Genomic DNA, 12,888 nt, shown 5'->3' with positions numbered 1-12,888 from the left:
TGTTGGCTTCATGGAGTACTGCAAGGGCAGGCTTCACAGAGCTTTGTTTCTCAACTCTTGGTGTGCATGCAGAGCTGAGGGAGGGAGCAAATGTCCTGTCCCTGGAATGGTGGCAGTCATGGCCCCTTCAGCACATCCCTCGATACATCCCCCTAATCCTCCTCCAAGCATAACTTTCTGCCTGTCCTTAATGCATCTGCCACCGCTTTTTTCTTTTAAATAAACAGTTCCAGTAAGCAGCCACATGCTTTTTTTAAACAAACAAACAAACAAACAGGCCCAATTCCCTTTGATCAGAAAGGAGTGCTGGTCTTTAATCTGTTGGCTAAGTGATGAACACAGTGCTTGCTGCACCTAAGGCAGAAGGCGTGAAAGCGGCTGTGCAAATGTGGTGGGGTTGGTGCCCAGCTGGCACAGCCGAATTGTTCTTCCTGGATGTCCAAAGCTACTGAATGCAGCAGCCCACTTTGGAGTGCTCTTCAGTTGTTCCTCTGGGGCTACAATATTCGAAGCAGGAGCAAATCCAATGTCTATCTTGCTCCCTCCCTGAAGTAACGGGGGACGGTGCTGCCTTCGGAAGTTCTCACACACTCAAGAGGTGCAGGAAGCCCAGGTGCCATCTGTGCAGTAGAAATTGGATTCTTCCGGCCACAATACAGGCGCTCCAGTGGCTTATTAATGGTATCAGCTGGCAGGTACCCTTAAGCGGAAGTGAAGCATCCTTGAGAAACGAAGTCCGCTTTCACCACCCACTTGAGGCAGCAAGGCTGAAGGTAAATAAAGGACTCTAATCAATGCCTGTTTCCATGCAGGGGAACAGGCCCAGGTCTAGAAGTGATTGCAGCTCCTTCAGTGGAGGTTATTTGGAGTGTACAAATACATGCTATTGGCTTTGGGAACCAGTCCTGGAAACCAGCTGGCTCTTCCACTGCTGACACCTCCCACCTCTTAACAGGGGCTTATCCAACTGCAGTCCAGTACTCTCCTGAAGTGCTGCGCATACAGTAATGCAGATGTGCCCCTATAGGTAACATTTGCAGAGGACAGGAGAGAGAACAGGTTGAAAGGGTACAGATTCGGCAAATGTCCATCTTAGTCTTTGGAGATTAGTATCTGAAAACAAAAGATGATGATGATAATGATTAATAATAATATATTTATTTGTTACCCGCCTCTCCCTCTGGATCGAGGCGGGGTACAACACAAATGCAAACACCATAAAATACATATAATTGATTAAAACATTAAAAACTAATACATTATTAAAAGCAGCACATTATTAAAAGGCAGCTTAAAATTCAACTGGGTAGACCTGCCGGAAGAGATCAGTCTTTATAGCTCTCTTAAAATCTGGAAGACTGTTAAGTTGACGAGTCTCTCCCGGCAAGCCATTCCACCGAGAGCGGCAGAAGAAAAGGTCCTCTGGGTAATAGTAAGTCTTGCTTTTGTTGACTTGAGTAAATTCTTCCCAGAGGACCTGAGTGTGTGGGGCGGATTGTACAGGAGAAGGCGATCCCGCAGGTAGCCTGTGCCCAAACCATGTAGGGCTGTGGTGAGGGGATTTTCCCTGAGCACACCAGATCTGAAATTGTAGGCTGAACTGAGTGACTTTAGTCCTGTTTAGGGGTCCTATTTCACTGAACAGCTGAGGAAAGGAGCACTACAACGCTTTTGAGGTTGCAAGGAACAGCTTTAATAGGGGTGGGGGAGGAGCTGAGCCTGGATGGGGTTTGGAGTGCTTCTACTGTTGGAGCCCCTGCTGGTCTTTCAACCGCTCACCGCTCCTAGGTGTGGGCTCCATTCTCTGAGTTAAGCCGATGCTAACCAATCACAGACTTACATTCCAGACTTCAGAGTATGTTTTGGCTTATTCCATGTTGGAGCTCCGAGCACCGGCTTAAGGTCTGGCCTGCAACTTGGCTTCAGGCCATGTTGGTGTGTTGCTGCTGACACTTCTCCAGTACAAAACGCAACTTGTTCCCAGCCAGTTGTGTGTCAAGAGCAGAGACATTCCAGTGCCAGACGGCCCGCAGGCCTTGCTTGCCCCACGGGAAGAGGCGCACGCTCACTGCCTGGCCTGTGGCAGCAAGTTCCTCGGCGCTCACGGCTTCCATGAGCTCACACAACTTGGCAGGGGCCAGCCAGGGTGCAAACGTTGCCATGACGATGTTGGTCTCCACTTTAGCTGGATTCACGGAACAGAGAGGAGAACCAAGGGTGCAGGCAGCTGCAAGGGAAAATGCTTGAAGTTAGAAAATGTAAGCACTATCCCCACCCCACCTCACCCCCATGTTCTACCTCAGCAAAGTGTGGGGAAATGGCAGGGCTGGGCCTACCATCAGTCAGAGTGAGGCAGTCGCCTCAGGCAGCAGATGCTGGGAGGAAGCAGCGACGTGTGTCGGAGGAGAGAAGTTGTGTGCCAAACAGCCTGTCCTGTGCTCCCTAAACCAGCCTTCTGCTTTCAAGTGTGGTGGAGGATGCTGTAGCATCACCACGGTTGAAGAGATTCAGCTGCCTGCCCAGTTGGGTTTTGTACATGGAATGGGAGAGGGCACCATCTTGTCCTTTGCTTCAGTCAGCAAAATGTCTTGGGCTGGCTTTGGGAAACTGGAAGGGATTCTCCTCAGTTAGAGGGGAGCAAAACCAGTCTGCAGAAATTGGTCTGAAAAGTGATCCCAATCCAGTGTGAGAAATCTACCCTCATGCTTTGGATCAAAATAGCACACTGTTATCTATAAAGGAGTGGTGACATGTAATTACTATGAGTAGGTTAGGGGTGGGTTCGTTCACGCCTTTCCCCCTCCCCGCAGAAGAAGCACCTTGAGCAAAACATCTAGCATTGTTGTGGTCCCTCTTCAGAGTTTCCTCCACGTGGGCTAATCCAACCAGGCCGGCTGCTGCCAGAACTCCTGCCTGGCGCATCCCACCTCCGAGGACCTTCCGCATACGCCAGGCTTCGGTGATGAGCTCTCTGCTCCCAGCCAGAAGAGCCCCAGCTGGTGCGCCCACACCCTGGGGAACAAAACAGAGAGAAGGAGCGGCAGCCGTGTATGTAGGTGCTGGGGAATCCTAAACCCCAGTGCTCTCAATCCTCTGAGAGACTGCCTATGGCTGGGGTGTCCAATCTTTTTCAGTCTGAGGGCTGCATTCCATTTCAGAGAAGCTCTTGGGGGGTCGCATTCCAGCAGTGGGGTGGAGCCAAAGGTACTAAAAATACCAGCACATTACATCTTGAACATCTTACTGCTAGTAATGAAGCCTTTGGAGACGTATTTAAACCTTTTAGAATGGAGGAAACTCTACAAAAGCCAGGAGAAAGGGGGGTGTTCTGGGGAAAGGGGACATGGCCAGCTTAGGAACCCCAGAATGCTCCTGGGCCTGGCGTTCTCCAGCCCTGTCCTATAATATTGAGAAACTCTTCTACAACCAACTCCACTAGCCTTCAGTTCCATTAAAAGGTCCCTGGAAAAGCACCGAGTTCTGCTGCATAGCCAAGAAATTGTGTCGGCCTTTTGACACCGATTATGGTTAGGCAAGCTTCGTGGGTGCTACGGTTGTACTCCTCCCACAAACGCCTAGTTCAAGAGTCCCGAGGTAGCAATTCCCCACCTTAGAGAGGCACAAGGAGATGGAGTCACAGTGCTGGGAGATATCAGTTGGTGGCACTCCCAGGGCCACGGCAGCATTAAGCACGCGGGCGCCATCCATGTGTACTCGTAACCCATATTGCTGGGCTAGGTGATGCACCTGTGTAGAGAATCAGCACGCTCAGCAACTTCAAAGACTTGCAGAGGAAGGTATTCTGGGGGTCCTGGCCTTTGCTCTGGCCATTCTGACTCTAGGCGGTGAAGCATGACTCTAGCTCTACGGGAAAGTTTAAAAGGCAATCTTGCCGTTGGGAAGCAAGCTTCAATTATCAGCTGAGCCAACATTTCCAGCCAGCAGGTTGCTTATTAATACTAAACCCGTCAAGGTTCTGTTTATCATCATAATTGCCTTTTGTGTGTTTGAGCAGTTTGGAAGCAAAACAGGAGCACACAAAAATAAAGTGGATTCTAGACATTTGGAGGCACCCTAGCAGTACACAAAGATAAGTTTGTAAAATGAAATGAAAAACTATGCCTACACATGCACACACACCAACCATCACACAAAATAGCCTGACAAGGACCTCTGAGTTTCCAGGGTTTACCAAATATTGTTGTCAGTTGAGTGGGAAAGAAAGAACAAATTCCTTAACAGGGGTGGACCTTGAGTCTAGCTTCCACCACTCCTGCTGTTACCCCTACAGTGCTAAAGTTTGGTGGTGCATAAGGGTAAAATGGGCATTTATCTTTTGCAATTCAGCAGCAAACTACTACCGAGACTCAAAAGTGCAACATTTAGTTATTCAGCTCTTTTGAGTCTCCATAGTTGTTTGCTGGTGATTTTTTTGCCATGGTATAGCAGTAGTACAGCCCACAAGGAGTCCAAGGGTTGGAAATTGGCCTTTGGACCACCCAAAGGTGCTCACCCCTGGCCTATGTTCAGCATCCTGGCAGATGGGGTTGGGAGGGAATTAGATTTGGTGGAAAAGCTCCTCCTTTGCTATATAGGGGTGTATACTGGATGGGATGGGGTGATATACTGCAACATTTTGTTGATGTTCACACTTATTATTATTATTACTGCTGCTGCTGCTGCTGCTGCTGCTTAGAATACCCAAAATGGCAAAAGGTACCCATCCAGCTAGGAAATGTGATGGATCTTCCAGAAGGGTCAGTTGGGCTGAGCCTGCTTCATGATGCTCACCTCCTGCAGGTACTGAAGCGGAAGCACCCGTCCACCAGCTGAGCTGTGTGTGTTCTCAAGGCAAATGAGCTCAGGGCGGGGGTGGTATTTGCTTTGGTGGGCTTGCTGGATCTTATTCTCCAGTTCATCAAGACTGATGGTCCCGTCAGGCATGTCCTGCAAGATCTCTGAATGGACTCCAGCCACCTGTTCAGAACAAAATGGGTGGGTGAGGCAGTGTGAGCGAGGTCTGCACATGATGAAGTCCTCATGCTGGCAGTGGAATCAAAGTGACGTTCACTTTGATTCCATTCATATTAAATGCGAGATCTGGTGTGCTGAGTTACTGCAGATCTAAGGAAAATGACATTCTGCATGCAAGGTCACAGGCTTGTGTGTGAGCTCCCTGTATGTGACCCCCTGACTGTAGTGCAGATGGGCTAGTAGAAAATTAAAAAACCAATTTGGTTCTATAGTCAGCCTGAACTGTCTTGCCAGATATGCAATGTTATTTTGAGTTTGGATATAATACTTGTCCAAGGAGAAGAGAATACAGCCTGTACTAATAACCACTAGAGGGAAGCACATCACCAGGTTTCATTTCCCACTCATGCCAACTATCAACCTAAATTTGGAAAACCAGGTTCCCTTAGGCCCCTTTGCCAGGCTGTGGCATCATTTGTTTTGGCAGCTGCCAGCAGCACATGGCCTTTATCATAACCTGCTCCATATATGTCTCTTGAGATAGCTTGATTTGGTTCCTCATTCAGCAATTTTTCTAGATGCAATCTGGGCATTAACATTTCAGCTCTGTCATACTCCACCAAGACTAGCTTTTGGATTCTCCTGAATCATTCCAATGGACCTCTCAACCCAGTTCTCTCTCTCTCTCTCTCTTAGGGGCTCTCACACCTCAGCCCAGGGTAGAAACACCATGGATGTTTTACTCCTTGAAGAGAGAGACCACATCCACAATACAAGGGACTTGAGTGGTTTTCTCATGCAATGTTGAAATACTTTTCTAATCTGGATAAAAAACCTCCGTTGACTGGGATATATGTTCAACTGTTCTTTTGAATCCTCTGCATAAGAGGCATTTTTATATGTGACATATAAAGCAGAAGTGAAGTTCAGATGCACGTCTTACATGTTCTGTATGAAAATGACCTCTGACATCAGCCAATTCTGGACCTCGTTATGTCCCAGTTTCAAAAACCCACCCAAGTTGCAACAGGATCATGTGCTAAGAGAAGGCAAAATTGAATAAAGAGATGGCTAGTCTCTTCCAGTGCCACTTACTTGTGCAACGCCACCATGTGTAAAAACATGGATGTGGGCCTCTCTCCCCAGAAGGACCTGTGCCCCTCGTCTCTGACAGTGGCACATGACTATGGTTAAAAAAAATAAAAAAGACACGTGTGTGAATGGAGAAGACACATGGGGAAAGGGAAGAGAACAGGAGAAATATCAGTATGAACCTGTCGTCTTTTCCATGTGATTGCTCCATGGATGTATCTGCTTTCATCACGATTGGAAGATGCCTGGGCTAGAACATTCAGTCATGCTTATTCCAGGTTCACAGGGGCTTTTTAGATGCAGTAGCCAGGAGCACTCATGCTACTGGTAAACTGCTTTGCCTGGTGATTCTAAGACTGCAGCAAGGTCCTTGGGGGCAGAGAGCTGTTTCTTTGTCATTATTCTATGTGGTGCCATGCACACTGATGGCACTATGTAAATCAGAGGTGGTGAACCTCTTTAACTCTGAGGGGTGAATTCAATTTCGGACAAGTTCTCAGTACTGGGGGAGCACACTTCAGTGGTGGCTGGGGACGAAGGCAAAAGGGAGTGGAGCCAAAGCACCCAAAATACTAGCACAGTGTAGCTTAAAGCTGCTACCACTAGTAACTAAGCTTTAGGAGCTAAGTCCTTTACAATGGAGAGAAAAAAAACATGCACACAAAACCATTAAACCATCAGACGTAGAGGAAAAGGGGGTGGGGCCCGTGGAAGGATTGGCCCAAATCTGGCTCTCCGACCCCCAAAGGGTCAGATTTGGCCCACATGCCTGTTGTTCAACGCTCCTGATATAACTGGATATGAATAAATAACAGAACTGGCACAATTCCTATCCAAAGGCGCTATTCTTTCTTCCGGCTTCAGCAGTTCTGACTGCTTCCTGTAAGACTCACCAGCAATGAGGTTAGCCATGGTGGCACTGGGAACAAACAAAGCCCCTTCCGTTCCTAGGAGGTCAGCCACAACGCTCTGCAGCTCTACAGGGCCGGGGGGGGGGGGGGGGAAAGAAAGACCAGGGTTTAGATGTGTTGTACGAGGTGGTAAGATCACAGCTATGGGCCTCTTTAGAGAATCAGCATTGGGTTTTAAAGCCGCCTATTCGGTTAAAATATACCAACTAGCTCTTTGTATAAAGACCAGACTCTCCTTTTTGGCAATGGGTTTATTTTACATTTCCCCATATTTCAACTATGAATGTAAGTAAAGCAGCCATGGATTGAATTTTATTCCCAAGGGAAGTTGGAGGTTTATGTTTTTCAACATACAAGGTCGGGAGGCTTGTAGGGTTAATATCACCACTGGAGCTTGAAAGAATCCTTTCCCAAAGATGCCCACCAACCTACACACTGGTCCTTTATAAAGGGAGCTACAGTACAACAATAACAACAATATCTTGCTATAAAATATTCAAAGTGGCTCTTTCCTTCCCCTCCAATTATGTGTTTCCTGAATAGGTGCCACAATAAAAAGGCTCTGATGTTCAGAGTGCCACTGTTTTTGACAGTGTCCTGCTGGTGATGAGAAGGAGCATTCTTGTTCCATGGTATTAGGCAGGACTATAGTCTAGAGTGTTGTTGGCATCTTGAGCCTACTCACCGTACACACCTAGGGATGTCCCTTTCCCCCAGACTCACCATTGACTGTGGGGTCCTCCCCGTAGTAGTCATCACCCACTTCCATCTGAGCCATAGCTTGCCTCATCTCAGGGCTGGGCTGAGTCACTGTGTCACTGCGCAGATCCACCACATGGCACTGGGTCCCTGCAGGGAGACTTGAAGCATGGTAACTGCGAGTGCCAAGCCTGCGAGTGCCAAGGGCAGCCAGTTGCTGGGGCCACCATGGCAAAACGAGACCACCATGTTGGCCAGCAACAAAGTGGCCCGATTGCCTCGACTGGATTCTCAAGAACAGAAGCTGCCACGGCCTGGCGCTAAGACGCTGGCATTCAGATCTTGGATGGACTGTGCTGTTGTGTAAAGTCTGCTTCTTAAGCCTGGCATGTCTCGAAAGGGCACCAAGACCCCGGTGCCAACACTGGCATGGATACCAGGGCTTGTCTTGGACCAAGCTAACTTTACAGCCCTGGCAGTAGCAATCCTGTTGGGAGAGTTCCAAGGTGGTGGTGCCTGTGCCTGTGCCTTGCCACCCGCGCGAAGCCTGAGACAGGATCGCCCCTCCTGCTCTACACCAGTCCCTGGGCGGCCTGGAGTTATTTCTGAATCCAGGAATAATATAACAATCTCTAGAAATACCAGCCTTGCAGCGGGTCGTCGTGTGTGCTCTCCTGCTTTGGCGAGCGGCGGCGGCGGCGGCGGCGGCGGCGGCAGCAGGAAGTGTAGCACGGCGCGCCCAATAGGAATAAAGGAAGGCCTGGGCAGCCTTGCAGACGGCGGGACTCCCGCGCCCGACCTTTTTGCCCACCTCCCTCTGTAGTGCCAGCAATGGCTGCATCGCCGCTCGTTCCAGCCCCGCTGCGTCCTGGCTCCGGAAGCACAGAGACCAAAGGGATCGCTAGGTTCTGCCTGAATATGGGGCCAAAGTACTGCTCTCCCAGCATGCTTCGAGGCGCCACAATCTCTCCGCCTTGTTTCAGGGTCTGTTGGAGGTTGTAGTTCCGATGCAGTGGCGGCTGGTGGCTCCGATTTCGGTGGAGCTGTGAATCCATTCTGGGTTTCAGGCAGAACCTGCCAGAACTCTAAAGGAGATATCCAAAATGCTGAACCTGTGTTGTGGATAGACTTCAGCACTTTGGATAGCTCCATTAGTGATCTGGCTGGTTCCGATTGAAACCCAGAATGGATCTATAGCCACACTAAAATTGGAGCCATCAGCCTCCACTGTTCTGGTGTAAGGCTAAATGAAAACCTGCATTTAATGATGAGCGCAGGAGCAGGGCTGATTCCAGTTGGAGTGGTGGTGGTAAACTGCCTTTGGTTGCCCCTCCTCCTCCCTCTCCCCGGTCTAAGCCCAACCCTCCTCCACAGGGAGGATTGGGCCCGAAGAAAGAGTCTGATTGTGCAAGTAACCGGGGGAATTGTAGGCTGCAGCTGCCTCATCCTCACCCTCCTGTCTGTGCAATCCCTCTAGGCCCTCCTTCCCCAACCTGGTGCCCTTCAGATCCTGTAGGGGATGCTGAGAGTTGTAGTTCAACACATCTGAAGGGCACCAGGTTAGGAAAGGCTCGCCTAGGTTGCAGGGATGCAGTGAAGGCAGGCACACACACTCACTCACACACACACACACACACAGAGAGAGAGAGAGAGAGAGAGAGAGAAATCAGCTGCGGGAAGGGATGGGGTCGAATGAGGCTGGTCTATGTTGCCCAGAGATGGTGAGAGGGGCGAGGACAACAAACAATGAGAGGCCCGCACGGTTTCCTCTCCCTTGCGTGCTCACTTAGCGCGGCTTGCAAGTCCTATTCCTCTCCGCTGGGCCACCCAAAGAGACAGAGGGCGGGAGCAGGAGCCTCCCTATGCCACCCACTCTCTAAGGACGAGGAGGTGGTGTTGCTGTGGGGCCTCCGATTCAAGGGACAGAGGCTGCTGAACCTTAGCAGGAGCTGGACAACAGGTGGCACTAGTGAGCTCTTCTGAGGCAGGGCGAGATGCTCCTGAGGTGCTGGTGGGTCCTTGTCCACTGCCCAATATGACTAACTTCTGGCACTGTGTATGGCTGGTAAGACAGTAGAGGAAACTTTCTCAGTCCTTCAAAAGCTTTCTCAGTTCTTCAAAAACGTATTTAAGCCGTCCTGCCAGTGAGCAGGATGGCTTAAAGACGTTTATGAGGTGTTTCTCATGGCCTCATTGGGTTCAAGCCTCAGATTTTGGAAGGAATAAAAAGAACCACAACCTCTTTCTTACCTATATTTGGAACACTGCCAAGAGATTAGGAGAGCTTCCTCTTTTAACTGTGTTCTGCCAGCAATTGAAGGTGTTTCTGCTTAAACAAGCATTTGATTGTGCTCTTGCTTAATTTGATGCACTGATTGTTAGTTTGGACTCTGTGTTCTTTTTTGATGCTGCATTTAGTCCGGTAGTTATGTTTTAATGATTTTTTTATTGCCTGCTTTTATGTTTTGTAAACTGCTCCTTTTGGGAGGAGAAAAGCAGGGTAGAAATATTTAATTGTGTCTTTTGCGGCAACCTTGGGTTGCTGGATCTTAGGAGTCTAGTAAAAGAATGAAGTTGATCTCGCAAGCTTGAAGTCTGACTATTGCTGCCATATCCCTCTCGTGGCTATGTAAGTGGGGCAGGTTGTCGATGCAGGGGTGACTATTTCTAATTCCTCCTTCCCACTGAACTAAATGGGAGGGAAATTCTTTGTGCCAGGCCTGGGGCTAGAGTAACGTTGCAGTGTGGATTGAAGGGGTGTAGGATTTGGCATTAGCATGTGCTTCTTCCCTGTGTTGTTCATTTCCAGCCTGTGACTGCTCCATTCAGCCATTGCATTGGTGTATTCATCATGGCAGTGACTTATCTGGTGTCCTACTGGACTATATTAGGGCTGCCAATGAATCCTATGGCCCATCAGCTGCCAGATCTTCAGTACAGCTTTGTGCCCTAAAATGCCCAAGCCCTACTTTCCAGCTTTGCTTTGCCACAGCTTCCAGAAACCTTATTTGAACATTTCAACTATAATGAAATGCTTAGCTATATGCCGATGATTCTCATTACGTAAAATGCACGGCTGCTCCATACCTTTCGGTGAATGCTGCACCATATAGGGCCATGGCCATCACCACTAATGCGTGCATCATCAACACAGCCTGTGTAGTGTAGTGGTTAGAGTGGTGGACTGGAACTTGGGAGTTCTGGGTTCTAGTCTCCACTTACTCACAAAGTGCCCTGGGTGACTTTGTGCCAGTCACTGACTCTCAGCCTAAGCTACCTCACAGGGTTGTTGTGAAGATGAAAAAGAGGATCATGTAAGCCACCTTGGGTTCCTTGCAAGAAGGATATAAATGTAGTAGTAATCATCATCATCTTACTTTGCCTGGAACAACTCCTTAAATTTTTGCCGGGTGTGCCTGCAACCTAGCAACTTCCAAGAGGAAGTTTTGCATAACATTTGTGATGAAATGTAGCTATGTTTATCCCCATGAATTCTTTCATTTCTGGGAAGTAATTTGCCTCTGCTCCTGCTTGTTCTTCCTCTCATTTTCAGGAATAGCTTTTGCTTTGAAGGAAGATTCATTGCTTGTAGTAGTAGGAGTAGTTTAGTGTTGATGTTTAATTACAGGGCACCATCAATGCATGTAGCGCTTTATAGAATAACAATAAAAATTACAAGAGCTCTTCGAACAATGCACACAGGCTTTGTTTCAGTTGGAGATGAAACTATGAGTTTATTTATTTATTATTTACAATATTTATATACTGCTCCCCATTCAAAATTTTGGAGCAGTGTACAAGATAAAATAAAATAAAAACAGAATAAAACACTTTAAAATAGATTTTAAAAGAAGCAAAATGTACAGTGAACCATGGCTGGTCATTATGGAAAGGCTTCGAGGAATAATGTCATTTTCAGGAGGCCGAAAGGAATACAAAGTTGGCCCCTACCTGACTTTCAGAGGCAGGGAATTCCATAGGAGGGGGGCTACCCCACTGAAGGAGAAGGCTCTCTCTCAGGTAACCTGGTCCCAACCTGGTAACCTGGTCTTGTACACAAGAACAAGACCCTTAAACCTGGCCCGGTAGCGAATAGGCAGCCAGTGCAGTTCCCTCAGCAGAAGAGGTACATGCTCCAGACAATTATTATTATTATTATTATTATTATTATTATTATTTATTTATTTATATAGCACCATCAATGTACATGGTGCTGTACAGAGTAAAACAGTAAATAGCAAGACCCTGCCGCATAGGCTTACATTCTAATAAAATCGTAATAAAACAATAAGGAGGGGAAGAGAATGCACCAAACAGGCACAGGGTAGGGTAAAACTAACAGTATAAAGTCAGAGCAACAGCTGAGCTGCAGCATTCTGCACTAGCTTCAGCTTCCTGAGCAGCTTTAAGGGCAGCCCCACATAGAGTGCATTGCAGTAATCCAATCTTGAGGTTACCAGTGCCTGTATCACTGTGGCCAAGCTATCCCTGTCCAGGAGCCACCATAGTTGGTGAACCAGCTGAAGCTGGTACAAGGCACTCCGAGCCACCGTGGCCACTTGAGCCTCCAGTGACAGAGATGGATCTAAGAGTACCCCCAAATTATGAACCTATACAACCCCATCCAGAACAGGCAATGAGCCTATCTCCTGGACTCAGGAACCATTCACCCACAGGGCTTCCATCTTGCCAGGATTCAGTTTCAGTTTATTGGCCCTCATCCAGCCCATTACTGAGTCTAGGCACTAGTCCAGGACCTGCACAGCCTCACCTGATTCAGTTGTCACAGGGAGATAGAGCTGCGTGTCATCAGCATATTGATGGCATTTAGCTCCAAATCCCCTAATGACCGCTCCCAATGGCTTCATATACAGTAGATGTTAAATAACATTGGGGACAAGATGATGCCCTGCGGCGCCCCATAGCTCAATTGCCAAGGTGCCAAGGAGTGGTCACCCAGTGCTACTCTCTGAAAACAACCCCGTAGGTAGGACTGGAACCACTGTAACACAGTGCCTCCGATGCCCATCCCACGGAGTTGATCCAGGAGGATACCATGGTCAATGGTATCAAAAGCTGATGAGAGATCGAGCGGGATTAACAGGATTGCATTCCTCCTGTCCCTCTCTTGATAAAGGTCATCCAGCAGGGCGACCAAGGCTGATTCAGTCCTGTAACCAGATCGGAACCCAGACTGGAATGGGTCTAGATG

At 48.3% G+C, this 12,888-nt stretch overlaps 1 protein-coding gene across 2 annotated transcripts; it reads right to left on the bottom strand.

Moving 5' to 3' along the window:
* Window positions 1-311: 311 nt before the first annotated feature.
* On the bottom strand, window positions 312-8,538 carry LOC134394573 (uncharacterized). 2 transcript variants are annotated; one of them, XR_010025186.1, is made up of 8 exons: window positions 7,701-8,538; window positions 6,960-7,043; window positions 6,070-6,158; window positions 4,792-4,977; window positions 3,610-3,747; window positions 2,820-3,012; window positions 1,841-2,227; window positions 312-1,113 (listed from the first exon to the last, which is right to left on the bottom strand). XR_010025186.1 is itself a non-coding variant. In XM_063120148.1 (7 exons), exons 1-7 carry the CDS (start codon window positions 8,515-8,517, stop codon window positions 1,923-1,925), a joined length of 1,812 nt encoding a protein of 603 aa, XP_062976218.1. In that variant the 5' UTR covers window positions 8,518-8,538; the 3' UTR covers window positions 1,544-1,922. The 2 variants fall into 2 exon arrangements, 1 of the variants encoding a protein (XP_062976218.1); XM_063120148.1 differs by lacking the exon at window positions 312-1,113 and having other exon boundaries at window positions 1,544-2,227.
* Window positions 8,539-12,888: the final 4,350 nt, after the last annotated feature.

This window comes from Elgaria multicarinata, chromosome 3 (genome assembly GCF_023053635.1).
Source record: "Elgaria multicarinata webbii isolate HBS135686 ecotype San Diego chromosome 3, rElgMul1.1.pri, whole genome shotgun sequence".
Taxonomy (NCBI): Eukaryota; Metazoa; Chordata; class Lepidosauria; order Squamata; family Anguidae; genus Elgaria; species Elgaria multicarinata.
The sequence above is the reverse complement of the archived record's forward strand: the minus strand, read 5'-3'. Positions and strand labels throughout refer to the sequence as shown.